The following is a 25,091-nucleotide window of genomic DNA, read 5'->3' as shown; positions in this document are numbered from 1 at the left end:
CCCTTTCTCCACTAACCCATTTTGTTAGCATTTTATCTCACAAAATATCCGCCACAAATGGTAACCCGTCACAAGGGAGACCAATTGTTACAAAAGACACTTCCCATTTTTTTTTGGCGGAGAGTTGAATTGAACTGAATGGAGTTGAACTGAATTAAATAAATTTAAAATAAAAGAATTTGGGAAGAGATGAGTTGAACTCAACTGAATAGAGCTAAGCTATTCTAAAATAAGCTAAAATAAAGCCAGAAAAAACAGGTCTATTACACTAAGGTCTTGTTTGGTTGTCTATCCAATTCATCAAAATTCTAAAATTCAATAAATTGTGGTTTTTGGAGGTTGTTTGGTTATCCATTTTTTTATAAAATGGGGGAGTTTCAAACTCCATAAGAGTTTTCAACTTCTACATAATAGAGGAATTCAACTACCTACCCCCTCATGATCTTGGAAACTTCTAGGAAACAAGCTCCGGCATGGGCAACCAATCGTATCATTGGAATTCCCATATAAACCAAACGAGGCCTAATATTGATGATCTTAATTAACCCCCATCAAAGATTAACCGTAATAAATAATTGAGATGAAGTGTTGCCTAATATTCATATTAATATGAATATTAGGCAACACTTCATCTCAATTATTTATTTATTTTTAATATTTTCTATGAGGATATTAATTTCAATTAAAAGTAAATAAATAATTAGGACGGAGATATAGTACAAGGTTACTCATACAAATGTACCTATTTGAATCATCAAAAGTGTATATGGACGATTTGAGTAGGATCAATTGAATAAGTGTGATCCAGATTTGTGGCAGGATTAGTAGGTAATTATTCTAATATGGAAATATCTAATTTGATAAGGGATTGGCTTAGTTAAGGAGTTGTCATTAAGAGTGTTTTCAGGGTGTCAATAGTTATTTTTAGTTCAAATAAGCGCATACTATGTCGTGGGTAAGAATTGAACCCTGAACCTCAAAAAATCTTAAAGATAATTAACCTAAACCGTTTAGCCTTAAGAATCCAATAATTATTCTTCTACAAAGAGACGATGTGGTGAAAATGTTATTAATACAAAGTTCCATTTTATGATACATTTATATAAAACCGTTTTTCACAAGTATTTTTTGATCCAGACTTTGGGATGCCTATGTTTGTTTTTGCAAGCTTTTAGGTGATTCAATATGGGTGTACTGTGAAATTCATGACTAAGGGACAACACTCGAACCTTTTGTCTTACGATTATTCACCGCACACAATATAAGTTCAGTTCAGGTCCATTAAATTTAGTTCAGTTCACTTCAACTCCATTAAATTCAGTTCAGTCGTTCTATTCAGTTTTAGTAAAAAAAAACAGATCCTAAGTTATTAAGAGTTGTACCATCTCACCAACTTAGGTCACCTCTATATAAACACCATATAGTCATTATCTTCCTAACCCACACGATCTCTTGCCTCTATCTTTCTTTTATCTTCTTCATTGTACATCAAATAACATCTTTCAATAACTCAAAAAATATGGATAAAAAGGTAAATAATTCTCATAACATTGAAGTTAGGAAAGGTCCATGGACTATTGAAGAAGACTTGATTCTCATTAACTACATAGCTAATCATGGTGAAGGTGTTTGGAACTCCCTAGCTCGATCTGCTGGTACAAATACTCTTTAATATCTCTCAAAATATATGATTAAACAGACAGAATCGTCCCGTTTTAATTTCCTTAAACATAAATCTAATGATTTATCATTTAGATAACTTTTTCTCATTATTTTTTTCTAATAAATTAGGACTTTCGAATGATTATATACAGAATAAGTTTTATTTAACTTAAAATCATGAATAATAATAACAATTGCTTCTATATGATCGATGACATTAATTTGTTAGTAAACGATTTTATATTGTTAATATTAGGGCTAAAACGTACCGGAAAAAGTTGTCGACTAAGATGGCTAAATTATCTAAGGCCGGACGTACGACGAGGTAACATAACACCAGAAGAAGAACTCTTAATCATGGAGTTGCATGCTAAGTGGGGTAACAGGTGACTGACATTCCTAATTATTCATGCACTTTTACGTACTTTCTATATTTAACTAAAGATTTACTAAACTGTCTAATACACTAATCCAAATCGTGTCGCCCTAATCACCAAATTTAGTACTCCCTCTGTCTCATTTATTTATCTTTTTAGAAAAATAAATAATTAGAACGGAAGGGAATAATTAACTTAACAAACCTACAAAACTTCTTGACCAAGTAATTAGCTTAATTACCCTGAATTTCATTTCTTTAAAATTCGATGCATTTTTTTTTTTTACATTTTTAAGCAGTTAATCCACAGCCCTATTATTACACTACGAAATTAATAATTTATCTATTGTGTTATAAACCTAGAACATAACGAAATATTATCGAATATATGTATTTATTTTTGAATTACAAAAAAAATATTACATTCGAGATAATATTTCTATATGTAATTTTATTTAACCAAAGTTCTCATAACGTTACTAGGAAATCTATTCTGCCACTCGAAAAACACCTCAAAGATCGAAGTCGAGTTATTAGAATAATTCTCTCATTTGTACCGAATTTAGGGTGTTTTTGGATTGAAAGATTTGGAGGGAAAAGAAAGGGAGGGAAAGTAGGAGATTTAAAATGAATGTAATTCAAGCGTACGTTTTTTTAGATAATTCCGTACACCTCATGCCAAAGCTATGATTTATTGAGTTAAAAATTAAAATTGATAGCGAAATAAGCATTTATATCATGTGTTTTTTTGCTGTTGAGACCACATATACAAGTACAACATGTGCTCTAACATGTTCATGTCTTCTAACTTTTTAAATTATACTCATTTCGTCCCGATTAATTGTTCTTTTTTTGGTTTTGGCACAAAGACTAAGGAAAAAAAGAGAGTGTCAATTACTAAATGATAAGTGGAACAAATTGAGTGTAAACGATCAAATTGTTTATCAAATTCATTTTTAAAATAAAAAAGACAACAATTAACTAAGACACCTCAAAATAAAAAACGACAACAAATGACCAGAATACCCGGAGTATGAATGAAAGATGAAAGATGGAGAATTTCTTGCACATGAACTTTTTTCCTAGTGGATTTACAAGTACAACTATTAAATTTTAGTCTAGGCCTTCCATTTGTGGCATGGATCGATGCTTGGCTGATTGAGAATATATTATTGATAACTTGATATATTCATAACGTTACTAGATACATCTAGCAATGTACAAATTTTTGTTTAAGACGTTATACCGTCATAGATGGTTAAATGGGTTAAAAAGATGAATAACACAAAAAACAGAATGTCCAGAAAATGTCGAATTTTGTCCCTATGCATCTATAATGTCTATATAGATTAACATGTTATCCATTTTACTCAAAAAACGATATGTAAAATGATAAATAGAACCGTCTTAAGGAAGACTGACTGATAGTAGATCGAAGCCTTGAGTTTACTATTCATCATAACTCCTCGTTTATAGTCAATCAGTCCCATTAGAGTATGACACTATAGATCTGGGGAGGGTCCTGAACCCAGTGTAATCCATGACCTCTTCATAAGGCATGGAAGGCTTGACTAGGGGTGATAAGGAGTGGAGCCGAGCACGAACTTGGTCCTGCCCGACTTAAATGTACTCAAACCCGAGCTGATCTCAAGCTCACTACTTGAGCTTGAAAAAAAACCGTGCCTCTTACCATACTCGCGAGCTTTAATCCGAACTCGAGCTCAACTTGAACATATATATAATTGTTAAATTGTCGAGTTTTTTTTTTTCTTCTGATATTTTTAATACTATAAGGATTTAAAAGTTATGTATAAAAATATCAAGTAAATCAATGAAACATTTAATATGATTATATAAAAATAATAAATATTTTTATAAAATAAAACGAATATATTACTATATTACACACGTTCGAGCCATTCGCGAGTTTTTCGAGCTGAGCCAACGTTAACTTTGGTTTTACTCGTTTAGCTATCTAACCAAGCCCGAGTTGAGCTTTGACCGAGCTATCTCGTGACTCTCGTCTCATTATCACCCCTATGCCTGACTATTAAAACGGTTGATCTTGAATGGAAAGAGTATTTCGTACATTTTTAAAGGTTAAAGTATTGAATTATAGGTTGGGACAAAACGTTACTAAATATAGCAATGAAGTACAAGCCTTGAGTTACAAAATTAATTGTTGAGGAGCCACTTTTTTTGCGATAGATTCTTTTAATCCAGAACCACTTGCCAACTTACTGCTTCTTATTGATGTTGACTTGTACCTTCATGTTTTGGACCCTTTTAATAGATCTTGTTTAAGACCGTCTTAACTTAAACATTCTCACAACTTCAATTCTTCTATTTCTTTCAACCTCTTTTTAAATTGGTTGTGTGAATCATCAGTAAGTCAAAACGATTGTAAATAAGAATTGTTAATGTTTTATTTGATCTGGTTGTCTCATTTGCAGGTCGACGTTTTTTTACCGTTAAAATCAGTTTTTCACGAGTTATAGTGCAAATTGAGCACAACCAATTTAAAAAGAGGTTGAGCACTAAATTTTAGTATAATAAAAATATCGAAGATTCATAATAATATTCCGTCTATGACGATTCTTTACATTTCTATTGGTAAATATTTTAATTAAATGTAGATTATGTTGAAACAAAAAGTGCCATATAATTACTTTTCAAGTTATTCTTTTACTAATGACTTGCATATAAACCCTTACAGGTGGTCAAAAATCGCAAAACATTTACCAGGTCGAACAGATAACGAGATAAAGAATTATTGGCGCACTCGGATACAAAAACACACAAAGCAAGTATCAGAAAGCAGCAACAGTAGTCATTCTAGACAAAGCTATGATAAAATGGAGCAAGCAAGTTCATCAACTCAAATATACATGACATGTGAATCATCTAACCCTTCATATATTACTCAAAATATTAACCATTTACCATATAGTAATAATAATTTACCTTCTTTATCCACTTCTTCTACAACATATCATCCTGAACAACAACAACCAGCTATGGATAATTCTACTTATAATTTGATGATCAACTCGAATATTATTCCGACTGAGACACATGCTCAACAATTTTGGCCAACTGCTGATGAAGATCTTTGGTCCATGCAACTATTTAATGGCAATTAATCTGAAATACGATCTCAAATAAGACTGTTGTATACTTGTATGATGCAACATTACGAGTTTATTATATATAGTGTATGGATTTTGTTTTTTGATATTATATCATTAAATAATGTACATAAGCTATTATAAGAACTTGTACGTTGTACATCGTATAACAGTCTTATAAAATACCGACTAGTACATTAAAACTTCATTACAATATACTCCGTCCTATATACATAGTACCAAGCACATTTTTACGTTCCTCATTTTGGTTAATTTTTGTACGAAGGATATTGTCGAGTAAATTTGTACTTTCAGAATTATAAAAGCAAAAATATATGAAAATATGTTATTCTCGCATATTAGTACTCGTTCTTATCATTTCTATTACTCCTATTTTGAAAAGGGTATTTTAATTAAATAATAAAAATTAAATGAATTGGAGGAAGTACTAATAAACACGTTGATATTTACGCAGATCACTTGACAATTGACATCGTAATTTTGTTTTGCCAAGTATAAATACGACATTTTATGTATTAAAGTTTCTTCTAAGACATAACGAGTCAGGTATGAGCACTGCGGCAGTGCCTGTTCTTTTGGACTTAATTTAAGCTCATTTCAGTTCAGTTCAACTCTATTCAATTCAGTTTAGCTATTCTCTTTACAAATTAACTGTTATTTCAATTCAGTCCAGCTTCATTAAATTTAGTTCAGTTCAGACAATAACGAACGGAAATTTTAATTTAGGTAAATATTTCAATTATATAGTAGGGGTTGGGTGACAACCGCAAAGTATATATTAGTATTACACATGCATATGTATTAGGGGCGTTAATGAGACGAGATAGATCGCGACCAATTCGAGATCGGCTTGGGTAAAGCTCGGCTCGAGAGCTTAACGAGTCAAGCCGAACAAACGTTGGCTCGGCTTGAAAAACTCGTGTGTTGCTCGAACTTCTGTGATTAGATAAGATATTGCTTATATTTTATAAAAATATTTTATCATGATTATATCATCTTTATATCACACACATACCAAATGTCTCACTGATTTGCCAAATGCTTTTACACATAACCTTCGAGTTTTATTATTATCAGTTTTTCTCGCTGTGGTTGATCAGCTTTATAATGTTTTGGTTCTTGAGCACAAGTTAAGCAAGGTCAAGTTAAACTCGGCTCAACTCGTTAATACCCCTAATACTTATGCATGGAATGCATGTGATTAAACAATATTGTACTTCTTTCGTCCGAGTTAATTATTTATTGCTCGTTAGAATTAAAGTACTCCTCCGTATAAGATAGGTAAATAATTGATTGGCTAACATTATTGTGTAAAATACTTACTTAGTTAGGGGTGTGATTGTGATGTTATTGGAAGTTAGTATGTTTAAAATGGAGTAGACAACAATTAGGCTGGAGGTTTGATTAAAGAGTACTACTACGCATTATAATGACTACTCACTCAGTTTGTTGTTATACTTATATTGTCGTTTATAATATTGACTTCATTTCAAGATTTATTCAATGTGAATATGTGATCTATTATTCATCATATATTTTGGGGCTGGGTCACATATTCACATCTACTCACACCGTCCTAATTATTTGTTTAATTCTGATTAAAATACTGCTTACAATGAGTGAAAAAATAAACAAATATCATTACGATGAAATATTATTGGATGAGTATGTATATTTGAGGTGGTACTATTCGTTTTATAAATCGAATCGGATGTCTAATGTTTTGGTAGTGTAGATATTTTGAGTATAGACAAAGATTGAATATGTTTTGGTAGCTAGGTTAAAGCCTAGAGGTCCCGTTTTTAGATGATAAAATAAAATGATCAATGTTTATGGTTGAGATAAGAGTAATGTGACATCGATAATAGGAGAGAATGTCCATTTTATAAGTCCAAAGAGATGCGAAAATCAATTAGCAATGAATAGAAGGTGCCAATCACTGACACGACTCGAAGTTAGCGGATTAGGGCTAAGACGTTGTGACCTATTTAAATAATTGGGTTGACACAAACACAAGGTGAAACTTAAATGGGTTGGGTTAGGTTGAGCTCTGTTGACACGAACCCGACACGAATAACTCATTTACTTAAAATTAAAGTGTCATAATATATTTTGGGTGAGTCAATAATTCAACCTAAAGTGTCATAATATATTTTGGGTGAGTCAATAATTCAACCAAAAATAAGCATTTTTATTCATCATTTTTGGAATAATAAGGCTAGAAAGCACTTTTTATTTTACTAAGTCATTGGTTTAACGGGTTATGCGGGTTAAAAATGACCTGCATGCTTAAAGATAAATCGGTTAAACATGTCGGATTGGGGTTATAAAAAAAAATTAAATAGGTTGGGTTAGGATTGAGATAAATGACTTGTTTATGTAATTGGGTCGGGTTAATTAGGGTTGGGGTAGTGGTAACGGGTGACCCATTTAAAGTTAATACGAATACGAACGCGACACGAACTCCTCTGTTTATGAGGTCTAAATGGAATAATTTGTTGGTTTATAAAGTTGATCATTTTCTCAATTTTCTTCAATAAGGAAGATATTTACTTGTGACATCTTTTGATATTATTTTGCATAATTTTTTTTAAATGATAAGGGGACCCGTAACTGCTATTTTTAATGCGCATTGGTTAAACCCTCGGGTATACGCAATAGACTGCAAACTACGAGGTAAAACACCTGGAAGTGAAAGACTCAAAATCTAGAAAACATAGATTTAGGCCATAAACACAACACAAAATTGCTCTCTAAAACACTTAAATCTAAATTCCTTCAAAATTTCACCCAAATTTTAACCACCATACTCCAGCATTGCAAGGCATTTACTTGTACCATAACTAAGCACTAAGAGACAATACCGACAAGTGAAATGATTAGTCACAACACCAGCCTTTGTTATAATTAATGAAAGATAATTGCATGCTTTAAAATTAGTTAAGATATGATACACTTAAGACTTAAGAGCAATTAGTACGCAAACTTAATAAAGAATAATACAAATACCTAACTAACTTTAATTGAGGAATAACAATATGCATGGTTTTGGCAAATTTAAACTTAGCCTTTATCATTATAACTATATTAGTGCATGGACATGTGAGTATCAATTTTTGACGTAAACCTAACTTCTCTAAAGCTTACAACCATTTTCTTGGCTCACATGCTTGCATGTAGCGCCTCTATAATCTGTGTTCATTAGCTTAGATTATTCTCTTTAATAGGTACTCCATTCGATTCTTTAGAATTATCTCATTTTTCGAATTTTATGTAGGAATGTTTGAAATTTTTTTGGAAGAAGTAAGGTATCGTTTAACGATGCAAGAAAATTCAATTCATGTGAAATATTTTTTTATAGACAATTCACGTGAATTCGGCAAAATCGTTTGGTTATGTATGTGTGTTGAATTTCATAGAAATTGCCAATTACCTAATGGAGAGTTGTTAATCTAATAGGGAGTAAATGCTTACATTTTGCCAAAAAATGGACAACTAGACAACTCATTAGATAATTCATGGAATTTTTCAATTCTCATGATATGTTTTACAAGGTCTAAGGCCCTGTTCTTTTGGACTTAATTTCAATTCTTATAAGTTGATTCGATTCGGCTCTATTAATTTGATTGATTCGGTTGACTCCATTGATTCGATTGAGATCAGATCGATTGATTGATTCACTTGATTTATTTCAACATTAATAATACTATTCTTATTTTATATTCTTACTGTTATCATTATTATTATATTAATCTATTTAATATTTTTATTATTATATTAATATATATTTTTTATATTTATTATATTACTATTGTTTTTATTATTATTTTTATTATTTTATTTATATTTAATATATTTATTTATTATTTTATTATTATGATTAATGGCAATATTAGTAATATAAAGTATTAATATTTATTAATATTAATATTATTTTTATATTATTATTATTATTATTATTACTTTTATTACTATTATTATTATTATTATTATTGTTGTTGTTGTTGTTGTTATATTATATTTATTATTTATTAATATATTCATTTGATTAATATTATTAATAACATATTTATTATTATTATTATTATTATTATTATTATTATTATTTTTGATGGGGCATATTCTGCACCGCTGACCAAGTCAACACATTGAGCAAGGTCAAAGATATCCACAGCAAGTCAACGACTTATACTCTGACTGGCCGTCGACCCATCTACTGTTAGCCGGGTCTCGGCGTGACAACTTTGCCGGTAGGGACACGTGCCGCGTACTCATATCCAAGGCCCCTCGGCGGTGAGTCAACATGGCCGCCGGCCGCCGCCATAGGTCCCTCGGCCGAGGGGTAGATCAGTCTTTCCACCTGCTAGCCACTTGGCCACTTGGCCACTACGTGACAAAAGGTGAAAGCCTATAAATACTCCTCAACCTTCATTGAGGAAAGGATCCCACAACTAAAACCTAAATACACTATTCATCTGGTATTATCTCCCTTATCTCTCTACAATACGTATCTAGCCAAGTAAACACGGCTTAATCCTTTAAGTTTACCGACTTGAGCGTCGGAGTGAGTACGCTTGGCACACGCCCAAGCCCTCGATTCGTTCATTGTTGCGGGAGAGGCCGAGAGGGACGACAGAAGCAAGAAGGGTTCAACTCAAGACATTATTCTACAAGCCACGGGTGGTAACTAATAACTGCTCTGGAAATTACACCCGGAACAATTGGCGCCGTCTGTGGGGACCTATACTAGAAGCTAGTCACATTCATTCCCAAACAAAAAAACAACAAATCAACAAAAACCCACCCAAAAAGCTAAGAAAATGTCGAAACAACAAGAGGTATTCGTGACGGACGAAACCGAATTTTACCACGATGATGTCGTCCACAGATCTGGAGTCGAGCAACCCTCCACCGGCGGGGTAATTCAACCAGAAGTCGGGATGCCAATAATACCCGACACACCGGTGCCAACCAACCAGGTCACCATCATGGGACGGTGGTTGACGTAGCAAAGTCGAAGATGCTCCTGGACCTAATCGCAATACGCCCTCACATCGCCACGCCGACAAGAGCGGCAGAATCGTCCGGGAGGCTAGGGCCCAAAATGTGACTCGAGAAATTTGAACGGGCACTAGGAGAAGCCGACCAGCCCAAGAGGGGAGCCCAAAGTGAGCGCGGTAGACCTAAGTCCTTCCCGCACTCGGGGAGGACAGGCGTCCCCGCCACACGAACGAGGCTTACCCCAAAGGGGCGGAGAGGAGTCCGACTCGGCGAGTTGGAGAAGAAGTCCGAGTCGAAGAAGGAGCCCCTCCCGCTACGGAGGAAGGAGCCAGGTTAGGGATGCAAGGAGTCGGTCGCGCGCGTGTCGTTCGACACGTGGTTAGGCGACCCCTCAACGCCTACGTCTTGGAAGTCCCGGTGCCGCATAAGCTCAAGTTGTCACCTCTGTCATACAAGGGAGATAGTGATCCAGCCGACCACGCTGAGGCTTTCGAGTCTTACATGTCGGTATGGGAGCACTTGGATGAGGTGCAGTGCCGAATTTTCCCAACAACTTTGCATGGGATGGCTCGAGCTGGTACAAAGGGCTTCCCGACGGCTCGGTGTACTATTACGCCGATCTAAAGGATGCCTTCCTAGCCCAATACTCTTGTAACAAGAGAAGAGCCGTAGAGACATCGACCTCGACTATCGACGGGAGGGGGGCGAGTCTCTCCGGAGCTATGTGAAGAGGTTTGATGGAAAGGTCCAGCAGATTCGAGAAATTAATCCCGAACTGGCGGCCTTCGCATCGATGAAAGGCCTCCCAAGGGAGCCTTAAAAACGAGCTCATCAAGAGCGGAGGCCGGGCTTGAACGCCGCCGGGAAGTTGGCCGACCAAGCCATCAAGGTAGAAGACTATCACAAGACTGGGTAGATCCCGGCAAGCCGAACACTCGAGAAAAGAAGAGTCACAGGCGGGACAATCGGGACGAAGGACGCCGTGCGACAACGGTTCGCGGTCCGATGGAAGACGCCGTGAGAATAATAGATCACGGTCGGACAGATCCGACCGGAAAGCGGGACTCGGCGGGCGCGGATGGTCGAGAACGTACCACGAGGCGGTATAGTGAAAAGACCCCTCTCGTCGTATCGCCGCCGAGGTCTTCGCCCGAGCAAAACGAGGGGAAGTGGGAGAGACCCCCAAGCCAAAAAGTGAGCGGTGACATGAGCGATCGTGAGTACCACGCCACACCGGCCATTTAACCAACGATCGCCGCCATCCGAAGAATGCCATAGAGGAACCGATCCGAAAGGGAAGCCTCGGCAAGTACGTTGCAAAAGGTCAAAAGACTAACGCCAGTCGATTCGGACAAGAAGTCCGTCTTCGAGCGGATAGGAGTGATTCACGTTGTCATCGGTGGCAACGAGAACGGAGGGTCCACTCATGGGCACAAACGACACCTAAACGAGCTATACCAGGCCATCAACTTTGTGCCCAACTCAGGGATCCCCTCCGCAAACATCCCCGACATGACTATCGGAAGAAAGGACTACGAAGGGGTCATCGCCCCGCACAGCGACCCGCTTGTAGTCAATTTGGACATATCCAACCACCTGGTCAAGAGGTGCCTGATTGACACAGGCGCATACACGAACATCATGTTTAGAGAGTGTTTTCTCGGCCTCGGCCTGAAGATCAAGGACTTGAGCCTCTGCACCAACCCCCTATACAGCTTCTCTGGAGCCGGCCTGGTGCCGCTGGGATCAATCAGACTCCCGGTGACGTTCGGCGAAAAGAACGCGGCTAAAAACGTCCTAGCTGAGTTCGTGGTCATTGACGGCTCGTCCGCCTACAACGTTCTCATAGGCCGAGTCACCCTGAGCGAGGCCGACGCAGTGATGTCCATCCGGGCCCTAACACTGCTGTACGTCTCGGACCGGGGGGAAGCGCATAAGCTCGTCTCCAAAGACGAGAAGGATGAGGTGATCAACATCCAGATAGCTGCCCGAGGATGCAACATGCAATCCCTCAAAGAGGCAAGGAAGTCCGAAAAAGGAAAAAGCCCGTCCTTACAGCAGGAAGGCGACCTCATGGATGCAACTAGTGGCTGACTGGGGAGGGGTACCTGTGATGAGCCATTAGGGCATTGGCAATCTCGTAGAAATTTATGTAGCTGCGGAGGTGCCCAAAATAGCTGTGGACACCCCAACGCATGTTTTTACCTAATGAAAAACCATCCAAGCCTTCCATCCAAGCAAAATTTTCACATCAGTTATCTATCAAGATACAGACGCCGGCTCACACTGTCATACCGACAAGAGCGGCAGTCTCCATCAAGACATTAGCGCCGTCGCAGTCACCCCAAGTAGTAGACGCCACGGCAGTCACCCCAAGAGGTAGACTCCGTCGCAGTCACTCCAAGTGGTAGACGCCACGTAACACGCTATCAAGATACAGACGCCGGCTCACACTGTCATACCGACAAGAGCGGCAGTCTCCATCAAGACATTAGCGCCGTCGCAGTCACCCCAAGTAGCAGACGCCACGGCGAGTCACCCCAAGAGGTAGACTCCGTCGTGATACCCAAGTGGTAGACGCCACGTAACACGCTATCAAGATACGTACGCTCGCTCACACTGTCATACCGACAAGAGTGGCAGTCTCCATCAAGACATTAGCGCCGTCGCAGTCACCCCAAGTAGTAGACGCCACTAGCGATCACCCCAAGAGGTAGACTCCGTCGCAGATCCACTCCAAGTGGTAGACGCCACGTAACACGCTATCAAGATACGACGCCGCTCACACCGTCATACCGACAAGAGCGGCAGTCTCCATCAAGACATTAGCGCCGTCGCACTCACCCCAAGTAGTAGACGCCACGGCAGTCACCCCAAGAGGTAGACTCCGTCGCATCACTCCAAGTAGTAGACGCCACGTAACACGCTATCAAGATACGTACGCGCACACACCGTCATACCGACAAGAGCGGCAGTCTCCATCAAGACATTAGCGCCGTCGCAGTCACCCCAAGTAGTAGACGCCACGGCAGTCACCCCAAGAGGTAGACTCCGTCGCAGTCACTCCAAGTGGTAGACGCCACGTAACACGCTATCAAGAAATGACGCGCTCACACCGTCATACCGACAAGAGCGGCAGTCTCCATCAAGACATTAGCGCCGTCGCAGTCACCCCAAGTAGTAGACGCCACGGCGGTCACCCCAAGAGGTAGACTCGTCGCGATCACTCCAAGTGGTAGACGCCACGTAACACGCTATCAAGATACCGACGCCGACTCACACTGTCATACCGACAAGAGCGGCAGTCTCCATCAAGACATCAGCGCCGTCGCAGTCACCCCAAGTAGTAGACGCCACGGCAGTCACCCCAAGAGGTAGACTCCGTCGCAGTCACTCCAAGTGGTAGACGCCACGTAACACGCTATCAAGAAACACACCGCTCACACTCTGCATCGTACGACAAGAGCGGCGATCTCCGTTAAGAAACCAACGCCGGCTCCCACGGTCAATCCGACAAGAGCCATCGCACATTACACTCGCAAAAGCATTCGAAGTGTCTTGGAAGCGTTGAAACACGATTGAGATACGCACTCTAAAACGGCCGCCAAGCCGAGGCGAGAACAAAAAGGGCGCTCAATTAGGAATACAGGAAGATAACTGACAAAGATAAGATAAAGACCTCGGCCAGGCCGAAGGCGAAAGAAACGAACTATTATTAGAAGATAAGTTACAAGATTACAAGTGAAAAGAATACGAGACGACGCCGTCCCCCGGGGATAAGCCGAAACACAACCTACCAAAGTTGTACAAAAGGCAAAAGCTACAATTATGTTCATATACCAAGAGATAGCGGGGAAGAAGGGCTGGGTAATTGGCCCTCGAACAGCTGAAGCAGATCTGCTGTAAACTTGTTCTCATCAAGCAGCACATGGTAGTGAGGAGCTGAAACAGATCTGCTGTAAACTTGCTCTCCTAAGCCTGTTCTGCCTTCGCCATCGATATCGGTAGCCATCTTCCCAAAGAGGGCAACCCAGCGGCTTTTCTAGCGGCCTCGGCCTTGGCCTCGGCATCCTCACTGCCCTCATCCTTTGCCTTCTTCCTTAGCCATCCTAGCCTTCTCAAAGAAGAGTCGCTTTCTCCGCGGCCGCCTCCCTCTCCATCTTCGCCTTCGCCGCCTCTCGGGCCTTCTCCACCGCGGCTTTCTCCTTAGCCTCGAGCTTGTCATCAAGCAAAGACATCAAACCTGCCCCACGGGAAGGAACCATCAAGAGGGAAAAGCTCCCCAATAACTTCCCTAGCAGCGTCTTCGGCCAAGTCCCGGAACTCGGCGCACAGTTTGGGGAGCATGACGGTTTGGAGCATATTGATGTCCACCTCCTTTTGCTTGATGATGGCCTCTTTGCCCCGAATCACCTCACTTGGGCCTTAAACAGACCCCTGTATTCATCCCCCTGGAGACAGAGGTCGCACGCCTCGAGCAAGGCTACTTTTCTCCAGCGCCTTCGCGGCCTCGGCCGCCGCGCAGACTCGCCTTAGCCCTCTCAAAGAAGGACCTCCTTTTCAGCGTCCTCCCTAAGTTTTCTCTCGGCCGGGGAGCGCCTTCTCGCTTCTCCCTAAGCCTCCGCTCATTGAGGAGCTCAAGCTTCGCCGACGCAGCCACACGCTTAGTGGCGTTACGCTCATGATGGCCCGAGCCACGGCCTTCTCTTGCTCCATGAGACGAGCACCGGTAGCCACGTTCCACCTCGCCGCCTCCCTAATCGCCTTCGTGCCCTCCCTCTATAAGCTCGGAGACGGAAGCCTTCTGGGATGAAGGGACGGTGGTCACAATTTGACCACTAGCCCGCGGGCCGGGAGACGAAAGCCTCTCGGGATCGAGGGTTGTGGCGGCGCCTTGGTCACCAACTCGCGAGAGGACCCCACCGCCACCGCCCGACGTGAGCAATGTACCCATTGCGATTGGTCTCAGAAATTCAATTAAAACATCAAGTATCAACATTGACTTACCGAAACACCTAATGGCACGGCTAAATTTAAGCCACAAGCTAGATAGGTACCGTGTTTGGCCTTCTTGGCCGGAGGAGGCACTTCCTTGCCGGTAGAAAGCGTCCCTCTCCTCTTACGGATAAGGGAGATCCCTCGCGTCGAGAATCCCCCCTCATCGGGAATGTCAACAATCTCCACCTTCTTAGGGGAGGGGATGGGAGCGGGGAATTGTCGACGCCGTTTTCGCGTCCGACGCACTACGCCGCTAACAACCCTCGCCTGCGCCTCCTCCTTGCTCAAGGCCACAGCTGTTCCATAAGGTCATTCGGCGACGTCCTACGATCATGGGCTAGAGCCTTGGGATGCAAGTTAGCAACGGTTTTATCTTTGTGCAGCCCCATTCTCCGAAGAAGGTCCTCAGATAGGTCCGGTCCAAAGTGGTCTGCAAAAGAAACGAAGCAAGAGTCAAGTAGAGGAAATAAATCGAGGTCCGAGAAAACGGGGAACATTGAGAGCGGTGATGGGCCTCACACCGACCCCACTCACCCTGCGCTAGGGCCGGTATGAGGCCAACGTAGCAAAGCGGCTCATCCTGAAGAATGATCTGCGTCGGGGGGATCCATCTTTTCGGCATCCCACTCTTGTCCACCTCGAAGAGCCTCATCTTGACCTCTCGTCCTCCTTCGGATGGACCTGTTTGGCGTCCATTTTCAGATGTTTCCGGGTGACCCATCGTCATGCTCCGCCCCGGTCTCACACCGCAAATTAACCTGGTCTTTGGAAGGAGCGAAGGCGCGGATGGATAGTCGTCCCAAGCACCTTAACGTACACCCACCGACCCCGCCGGTCCTTGCAAGAAGAGAGTTTGTCACAGAGACATAACCCCGCTCCGTTTGCACACTATACCATCCGACGCGGCGAGATCGATGGTTTAAGATGATGAAGTCGGCGGAATAAATTCACCGTCGGAGCCTCTCCCTTAAAGAGACAAAGCCAGACGAAACCGATTATGGTTCTCATGGCCAACGGGTGCAATTGGGCAACGGCAACGTTCATAGCCCTAATTATGGCCATAACATACCCGTTCAACTAAACCGGAGCCCCGTACTCCAAATGCCGCATGTACACGCCGGTGTGGCCCGGTGGAGGGCAACAGACGGATGACCCTCCCGGGGATAACAATTTCGTATCCCTACCAAAGAAAAAATGGCCCTCGAAAAGTTTCTCGCCGGAACAAGCGGCAAACTTATGGGACCAAGCACGGTCAAGACCGATCTTACAGACATAGCCGTGATCCATGACGCATCTTGTCTCCCCTCACTAGGACGAGATATTTCCTCCTCCTCACCGAAATCATCACCAAAATCACCACAAGAATCTCCATCCTCCCATTCCTCCAGAATTTGAGGATCAACTTGAGAGAAGGAGACCTATGACCCTCCGACACGGGCCCACTAGGTCCAAAGATCGAGAAGACATGTTCTGACAAATTACTAGCAAGATAAAAGAAAAATTCGTTTGTTTACCTTAAAAGGAAAAAGTGCTCGCCGGATCAAAGACTCTGAAGATTGGAAGAAAAGGAAGCCCTTGAAAGTTTAAGAAAGATGAAGATTTTAGGAAAATTTGAGAAAATGAAATTAGTGACCAAAATCACGAAAAAAGCGCCCTATTTATAGAAAAAAAGCCCATAAAGAAGGACCAATCGAGAGCATGACCCATGAAGCGCGGACCAATCGGCGAAAGCGAGACACGTGTCGAGCATGCAACCACGGAATGTCAATCGTCGCAACGATTAAACGTCAATCAATGCAACCGTGACCAAGCGTCTTCAACACGCCCATTCACATCTCTTCGACTATTCATCTTCCTCAAACAAATTCCTAGGTATCTGGTCACCGCCACCCGATCAACCAAGCCAGGAAGCAGGCGGGGCAATCAAAATCAACCTAAGCACTCTCGGCAAAGATTGGTCTCGGCCGGCGTCATGTTCTTTTCCACATCGGATGCCCTTTACGCATCCATGTGGAGGGGGGATATATGGTATACGGTGCGGCCTAACAAGAGCCGCGCCGATGCGAGAAGAAGAAGCCGTCTGAGAAAATTTTTTCGAAAATACTTATGCGAATATATGCTCAACGTACATCGGAGCCCATACCACGGCATAGACTACGCTGGGGGCAAATTGATGGGGCATATTCTCGCACCGCCCGACCAAGTCAACACATTGAGCAAGGTCAAAGATATCCACAACAAGTCAACGACTTATACGGACTGGCCGATCGACCCATCGGCTGTTAGCCTGGGTCTCGGCGTGACAAACTTTGCCAGTACCGGGACACGTACCCCGCGTACTCATATCCAAGGCCCCTCGGCGGTGAGTCAACATGGCCCGCCGCCGCCATAGGTCCCTCGGAGGGGTAGATCGATCTTTCCACTGCTAGCCACTTGGCCACTTGGCCACTACGTGACAAAAGGTGAAAGCCTATAAATACTCCTCAACCTTCATTGAGGAAAGGATCCCACAACTAAAACCTAAATACACTATTCATCTGGTATTATCTCCCTTATCTCTCTACAATACGTATCTAGCCAAGTAACACAGCTTAATCCTTTAAGTTTACTGACTTGAGCGTCGGAGTGAGTACGCTTGGCACACGCCCAAGCCCTCGATTCGTTCATTGTTGCAGGAGAGGCCGAGAGGGACGACAGAAGCAAGAAGGGTTCAACTCAAGACATTATTCTACAAGCCACGGGTGGTAACTAATAACTGCTCTGGAAATTACACCCGGAACAATTTTTATTATATTACATATATTATTATTATTATTATTATTTATATTAATTGTTAAAATTATTTTTTTTATATATTATTAGATTATTATTATATTATATTAATAATAATGAATAATGAATAATATTTTTATAATATTTATTATTATTATTATTGGTATTAATTTTATTATTATTATAATCTTTTATTTTTATTTATTTCAAGTATAGTTGAGATCGATTGATTTAGTTGATTCGGACTCTATTAAGTTGATTCGATTCAGCTCGGCTCCATTAAATTGATTCGATTTCAAATTTCAGCTCCATTAAATTGATTGATTGATTGAGACAATTTGATCCAAAAGAAGCGGCTTAATGAGTCACTACTCGTTATACTATTATGTCTAACTTGTAATATACCACTGATACAGTGATACCACACTAAATCTTAGGTATTGTTTGATTAAACTAGTGAGAACTGAGTAGTGACTATAATCTATCTAAATTCTCCAATTATTAGTCCATCCGAAATAGGTTGGTCCTACCCTAGAGGATCAATCTAGTTTTCTTAAACAAAAAGAATCCAATCATTAGACCAATAACAAGATTGTCTAATAAATTTGAGAGACTACCTTGTACTAAGCAGTGGTGGAGCTAGGGGAAAGCAGGGGCGCTCGCCCCCGCTGGCGGATGAAAATCGCAATAGTTTTAGTTGTAATTTTCGAAAAATTTTCGAGTTCCCCTTATACCATAACCCGTTCACCCCCGCTGGATTCAAATCCTGACTCCGCCATTGGTACTAAGTATCAAATTGAGACCTTAAATAATTACTATAAGAAAAACATATGACATACTGTATATAGTAAATATAAATATAAATAAAATTACAATCAAAAGTAATACGGAGTACTTCTTATAAGGCCTGGAAAGTGGCAACTCTTTAATGTTTTGAGATTGGAGAATGTCTAATATTCCTTCCATTCCATTTATACCGTCTTCATTTTTTTTACGTGCATGTAAGAAAAAAGTGAAAATAATAACTTTATCCTTTGACTTTAAATTTTAAAATGAGATATTTAATCACCTGAATGGCTTTTTTAGGTCCAATTCCATAAATTTTGGTTGGAACTTCAAATCAAAAAATGCAAAAAGCAGAATACGGAAGAAAAGTGTTGATGTGATGAAGAGAGTATAAACTACCGATGAATTAAGACGGTAAACGTAAATGAGATGGAGGGGGTACTCCATCTTACAGCCTGTTATAGACTTATAGCTGTGTCCCACACGCCACACCTCAAACACGTAACAAGAGTAAACAAGCGGAAATAAATGGAGAGGATCCCGATTGTGATAGAGTTGTTCATCAACTAGTGAATGAACAGACACACCAGAAGGCTGAAAATTTTCATCATTAGCTCCAATTTGCAGCAAATTGAACTATTTGTAGACCATAACTCTTTATCTATCATCAAAATGAACACAATTTGTTGATATTTCGGAATGCGTCGAAAAACTATGAATCTTCAAAGTTCATATTTAGGTAATTAGAAGTTTAGAACTATCAGCAGGAAACCAGAAGTTACCTTTGCAGTAAAAAAACTGTGTATCGGGAAAAAAAAAAAAAACTATACAAAGATTTGTTCATTTCTAAAAAGAATTCAATGCTGAAATGGAAAGCAAAAAAAAAGTAACCTGTTTTCAGCAGAATAGACTTAAATTTGTCAAAAAATTATCTGAAACTGCAATCTGTGTTCGTTATGATATATAGATTCACCAGCTTTAGCATGCAGGTCTTCAGAGATGACAGTTAACTTCCTACCAAAAATTGTTGGGCACCATAAATTGTGGGGGTGTCCGAGCGACACTAGTGTCTTTGCTACGAGAATACCGCCTTGATCGGTGCAACTTCAACTTAATGGAGGGAACCTTGTGTGAAATCGTTTGCCATATCATCTGGACTGCATCATCGTCTCCTGAAGGGTACCGAAACTCAAAATGTTTTTCGACTTGTTGCAGTTTGTTCCACATGCGAGTCCACTCTTCCCTTCCAATGCCCCTGATGAGATTTATAAGAAACTTCTCTTTTACTGCATCAGATGTCCGAACAAAGATGCAGAATTCGGTGTAATCAATAACGTCTTCAAATGGAAGCTCGATCTCATCACTGATAATGACAGGGACACAGTGGCTGGCAATCGCATCAAAAAGGCGATTTGAAGATGGCGTGTCACCGGCTATGTTGAGGCAAAATTTGGAGGAGTGCATTCCTTGGCTGGCATTACTTACGCCGCCATGTTGGATACTTCCGAATGTAAAGTGCACATCTTCTTCATCTCTCAGAAGATAGAACAACTCTTGCCTTATCACTCCGCCCTGCAGTCAAAATTCACAAGGAGAATTGTTTTAATCGATCCTTTTAAACAACAATAGTATAGACTGTGAAAGGTACCCTGCAGGCAAAATGTTGTTGCAAGCAACAAATCAAAATAATTACAGGAAGGGATCATAATCGGACTTATATGTATACTTTTTTTTTCCGAGTTTTTCCTTTGCAAAATTAAGTGTGCATTATTTGTTTAACTCAGGACATCAATAAGGAGCACGAAAAATCAGATGACGCAGGTTATGTACAAGAAAACGAGATAAAAACTAAAAGTTTCCAGCAAAACGAGTAGTCAGTCTGGTAAAGGGAACTAATTATTGGATGTCCAAGCAAGTATAGCTGTTTCTTAAGGAAATGAAATGAATCTAATAGCAGAAGATGTGAAGAACTTAAATGAGGTGTTAATCTCAGGAAACGTGCCTCAAGATGCTACAAAACTTTCTAAGCCTTCCTATCATTAATGAATAAATCATATATCTTGATCATGACACAACACAAGCAAGGCAGGGCAATTGGGCAGATAAAGGAAAAGAGATCAAGATTCCATCTACTTTTAAATGACTATAGTAGTAGCAAAAGGATGTTGGACAAGAGTCGATCGGTAGTTAAATGCACTTAGAACTACGCAGATACAGTTAGCTTTCAGAGAGAATCGAGGACAAAGCAAAATATTATCTGGATTCAAACAAGCGTATTGACAAGTTATAGGTTTTACTGATAATTAAAAACAGTCTATTGATGGGGTCTATTAATATAAAACAATCAAAGAGTGATATTACACCAATTAAGCGCATAAAGCGTCCTTAAAAGAGGCATGGCAATTTATGACAAAACAATCTTTCTTGAAACCTTTGTACATATGCAACACAGAATGAAATTGAATATAGAATCAGAATAAAAATGCCCTACAGTATAGGTGTTCAAGAAGAGTCGAGGTAACTCAGTTTCAAGAGGCTGTAACATAATTGACTGGTATAACAAAATTATAATCTAATCACCAAAGCCACCAAGTGAATGTATGATCTCAGACTCCATAAATGTCGTTATATTTCAATACAATTTATGACACTTCTACAGCTTTATACTAGTAAGGTATCAGATATTGGAACCATTGTCCAGCTGCTGGGGCGTACGCATGATATGACAAGGTGGTGCCATTGCGGAATAACTCTTAGACAAGATATGCCTGGCTAGATCCATGAATATTTGTAATTTACAGCTATTGCCAAATGTTGGTTAACATTGTGAACAACATACACTAACAATGCTATTAATCTTTTAAAGTGACACTGAGTAAGCAGATGGACGAAAATGTCAACAATCACTCATATTATCTGAAGAAATGATCCCGTAACAGCAAAACGTTATCACCAATCATCAAAAATTCATTATTGTTTATTTTCCAGAAGTACAGTAAGGTTATAGGAAAGACAAATCCATACTTCGTGTGTCTCTTAAAACAGACAAGATAACAAAAGCCGGAGAAAAGTTGCCGCCCCCCTTCTCTTCCATGCCATCAGAAATAAGCTTACTGTTAATAACATAATCTAACATAAACAAAACACCCCTAATACAAGGAAAATATATCAGGTGAAAGAAAACACCCCTGATACAGAATCAAATATAGTAACAAGCATAAACACGCAAATATTGCATATATCACATAACGTGGACCATCAAAAGAAACAGATTCAAGGTTCTGCAGACATTACCAAAAAAAATATATGTAAAAATGAAACAATGAACTCACATCTTTTCTATATATGGCACCTTGGAAGTACAACAAAATTGGCCGGCTATCAAAAGTTGATGTATCATTATCAAATGATTTGATAACATGTCGATAAGGAGCAATAACATCTTTCTGAACATTTGCAATACTTGGTGGATACCTCCCGAAATCTGAGAGTATGAACGTAGCAGGCCATAATTGATTCCTTGCGTATAGCAGACTATTCGGGTGATGAGCCAAGATAATGTGATCCACACCCCCTGACCTCTTCCACTCCTCCTGACGTTCCAAATACTTGACCAATTTATCTTGTATAAGTTTGTCATGGCTGCTCCTCTCTTGTTTCCTTAGCCTAGAAAATCGGTTAAAAGACAAAGACGAGAAGAAAGGCACAAATATCACATCTGCCTCACTCGAGTTGTGCACCCTCAAAGCAAAACGAGACTTGGTAACCCCTGAATATTCCGAAAAGAGGAGATCCAAGGTAAGCCAATACTCTATACTATGCTGCAAATTCAATCCACCAGGATACATGGGCACATTTTTCCGAATATCAGGCCAAACACTCGATCCCTCAGGTTTCCAATCTAATATACCAAAATGAAATTCCGGGGGCAAATCATACATGAAAACCTTCAAAACTTGTTTCTCCCTCGGACCACAATCGCCTCCTCCTATACTAACTATTTGATTTGAGATCCCGGCATTAGATATAATGCGACTACTCAAACTAGGAGACAAACCAAGGCGAAACCGCCCTGTTGATGGCAGTAGAAATAACCAGGACAGCAAAAACAGAAAAGAAGTTGCAGTAAACCAACAAAACAATGTGTTCCTACAATGAAAAATACCCAATGACGAAGAAGAACTCCTTTCCGCCATTCCCAACTACAAATCTTCAAGAATCGCCAATGAAATCCGTCAAGTATCCACCATTTCCCATTCCATTCATGGAAAAAAACCTACCAAATAATTCAAACTGAATCAACAACTCGGATCAAATTACCAGTTAGTCTCGCTATAGACGGATATATCCGTCCTTATACTTAGGGTGTGTTTGGATTGAAGTATTTGGAGGGAAAAGAAAGGGAGGGAGAGTAGGGGATTTAAAATCCCTTATTTGGATAGCAAATGAGTGTGGAGGGAAATGGAGGGGGAGAGATTTGGAGAGATCCAATTTCCCTCCTCCAAGCCTAATCAAAATCTCTCCACAATAGGCAAGATTTGGAGGGAAATTGTATCCAAACAACCACACTCCATTCCCCCTCCCCTTCCCTTCTCTCCCTTCCCCTTCCCTCCTTCCCCCTCCCCTCCCTTTCTCTCCACTTTTGCTATCCAAACACACCCTTAGGGTCTTTTTGGATAGGAGGATTTGGAGGGAAAGAGAGGGGAGGGAAAGGAAGGGATGATAAATACTTTGTTTGGTTAGCAAAATGGAGGTGGAGGGATTTTGAGGGGAGGGAAAATGAATCCCTTCACTTCCCCCCTCCAAGCCAAATTATTTCCTCTCCAACAAAGGCAAGATTTGGAGGGAAAATGACTTTATCCATTCTCCCTCCCCTTCCCTTCCATCCCTTTCTCTTCCCTCCTTCTCCCTCCCCTCTCTTTCCCTCCACTTTTGCTATCCAAACACACCATTAAAGAGGGTGGATATTTGGCCCGACTATAACTATAGACGGATATCTCCCGTTTATAATGAGAATTTGTGTCAAATTACCATACTTAGAAAGCAAACATAAATCATTTCCATCTCCATTCCCAATGTAGCCAAAGATTCGCCATTCCCCATTCAATTCATTAAAAAAATAGTACCAATAATTCAAACTGAATCAACAACTCGGATCAAATTACCATAATTAGAAAGCAAACGTAAATCATTTCCATTTCCAATGTAGCCAAATATTCGCTACTCTTTGGTTCTAAAACAACCATTAAAGGCAATTTTCATGTTGGATTATTCGGAAACAGCCTCTTTATCGCACAAACCTGACGCAATTGGATAGTGTGTCAATCAACCGACAGGGTCCGAACCCGAATCAATAACCCGAATCAATAAATCAATCATTACCCAAGAAAAATACAACTACAACAATAACAACATTACCCGGTGCCTCATTAGCTAGCAAATTACGGGGTAACTTGAAAATTTCGCAAAATAAATAAAAAGGAATAATAAAATACCTGAGGAAGAAGGTCGCCGGTAAGTGGGTGGGGATGTGACCGGCAATAGACGGTGGACTGATAAAACTAGGTGGATGGAATAGAGGAAGATGAAGGTGAGATGAAGATGTAACCGAGGAAATAGGAGGGCCCCACACTGAAGAACCGGTCACCGGTGTAATAATAATTAATTAATTAATATTATAATATACTCCGTAATATTATAAGTGATGAGTAGTGTTTGGGTTCAACTCCAATTGATTTGTAATTATTTTGGTTAAATTATGAATAATTATGAATAATGATGCTATTTTTGTTAGTTACTAGGAGCATGTTTTTTTGTTGGCTTTGAGGTTCATCTACTCATCATGGTCATGTTACTTGGAAATTGGAAGATGCACTTTAATTAAAAAAATGAAAGTGGTTGAGATCTGCTAATAGTTTTTTAATGGTATTGGGTAACTATTTTTTATAAATGAGATCGTCTTTACATAAAGCTTAAACTTTTGTCTAAGATATGTCAATCCACAAATTCTATTGTGAGATCATTGTACGTGCGATGAGAAATATGTGAAGATGACCAGTTTTTCCAAAATGACCACTATTCTGAATTTAACATAAAGCGGTTAATATTTACCCAAAAGTGACAACACTTTGCCAAAATACACGGAAAAACGATCGTGCCATGGAATTGCTAATGTCGATTTGTCTTTGCATGAGTGATTTTTTCTCTATTTTAGTAATAGTGATTTACGATTTAAAAAATAGAGAGACTTGAAAAAATACTCATATTATTAGATACGCCGGGGAAAAGATTTCATTTAAAGCTCGATATACATTTGAATGTTTATTGTTAATTATTCATCTAAAGTA

At 40.1% G+C, this 25,091-nt stretch overlaps 2 protein-coding genes across 2 annotated transcripts; one reads left to right on the top strand and one right to left on the bottom strand.

The window, feature by feature from the left end:
* Positions 1-1,442: 1,442 nt before the first annotated feature.
* LOC141595032 (MYB-like transcription factor EOBI) lies at positions 1,443-5,522 on the top strand. The gene is made up of 3 exons (XM_074415006.1): positions 1,443-1,655; positions 1,919-2,048; positions 4,755-5,522. The coding sequence occupies exons 1-3, from the start codon at positions 1,520-1,522 to the stop codon at positions 5,179-5,181; spliced, it is 693 nt and encodes a 230-aa protein (XP_074271107.1). The 5' UTR covers positions 1,443-1,519; the 3' UTR covers positions 5,182-5,522.
* A 13,929-nt stretch (positions 5,523-19,451) lies between these two features.
* Positions 19,452-24,336, bottom strand: LOC141595026 (putative arabinosyltransferase ARAD1). Its single transcript, XM_074415001.1, has 3 exons — positions 24,240-24,336; positions 22,077-23,020; positions 19,452-20,316 (listed from the first exon to the last, which is right to left on the bottom strand). The coding sequence occupies exons 2-3, from the start codon at positions 22,938-22,940 to the stop codon at positions 19,759-19,761; spliced, it is 1,422 nt and encodes a 473-aa protein (XP_074271102.1). The 5' UTR covers positions 22,941-23,020; positions 24,240-24,336; the 3' UTR covers positions 19,452-19,758.
* Between the last annotated feature and the right edge of the window lie 755 nt (positions 24,337-25,091).

The sequence above is a fragment of the Silene latifolia genome, chromosome 1 (genome assembly GCF_048544455.1).
Source record: "Silene latifolia isolate original U9 population chromosome 1, ASM4854445v1, whole genome shotgun sequence".
Taxonomy (NCBI): domain Eukaryota; kingdom Viridiplantae; phylum Streptophyta; class Magnoliopsida; order Caryophyllales; family Caryophyllaceae; genus Silene; species Silene latifolia.
The sequence above is the reverse complement of the archived record's forward strand: the minus strand, read 5'-3'. Positions and strand labels throughout refer to the sequence as shown.

Coding starts and splice junctions, on each gene's coding strand:
- LOC141595032 (XM_074415006.1), top strand. CDS start 1,520: ATGGATAAAAAGGTAAATAATTCTCATAACATTGAAGTTAGGAAAGGT. Junction 1,656..1,918: donor CTCCCTAGCTCGATCTGCTG/GTACAAATACTC, acceptor TGTTAATATTAG/GGCTAAAACGTACCGGAAAA. Junction 2,049..4,754: donor CATGCTAAGTGGGGTAACAG/GTGACTGACATT, acceptor AAACCCTTACAG/GTGGTCAAAAATCGCAAAAC.
- LOC141595026 (XM_074415001.1), bottom strand. CDS start 22,940: ATGGCGGAAAGGAGTTCTTCTTCGTCATTGGGTATTTTTCATTGTAGG. Junction 20,317..22,076: donor GTGCCATATATAGAAAAGAT/GTGAGTTCATTG, acceptor TTTTGACTGCAG/GGCGGAGTGATAAGGCAAGA.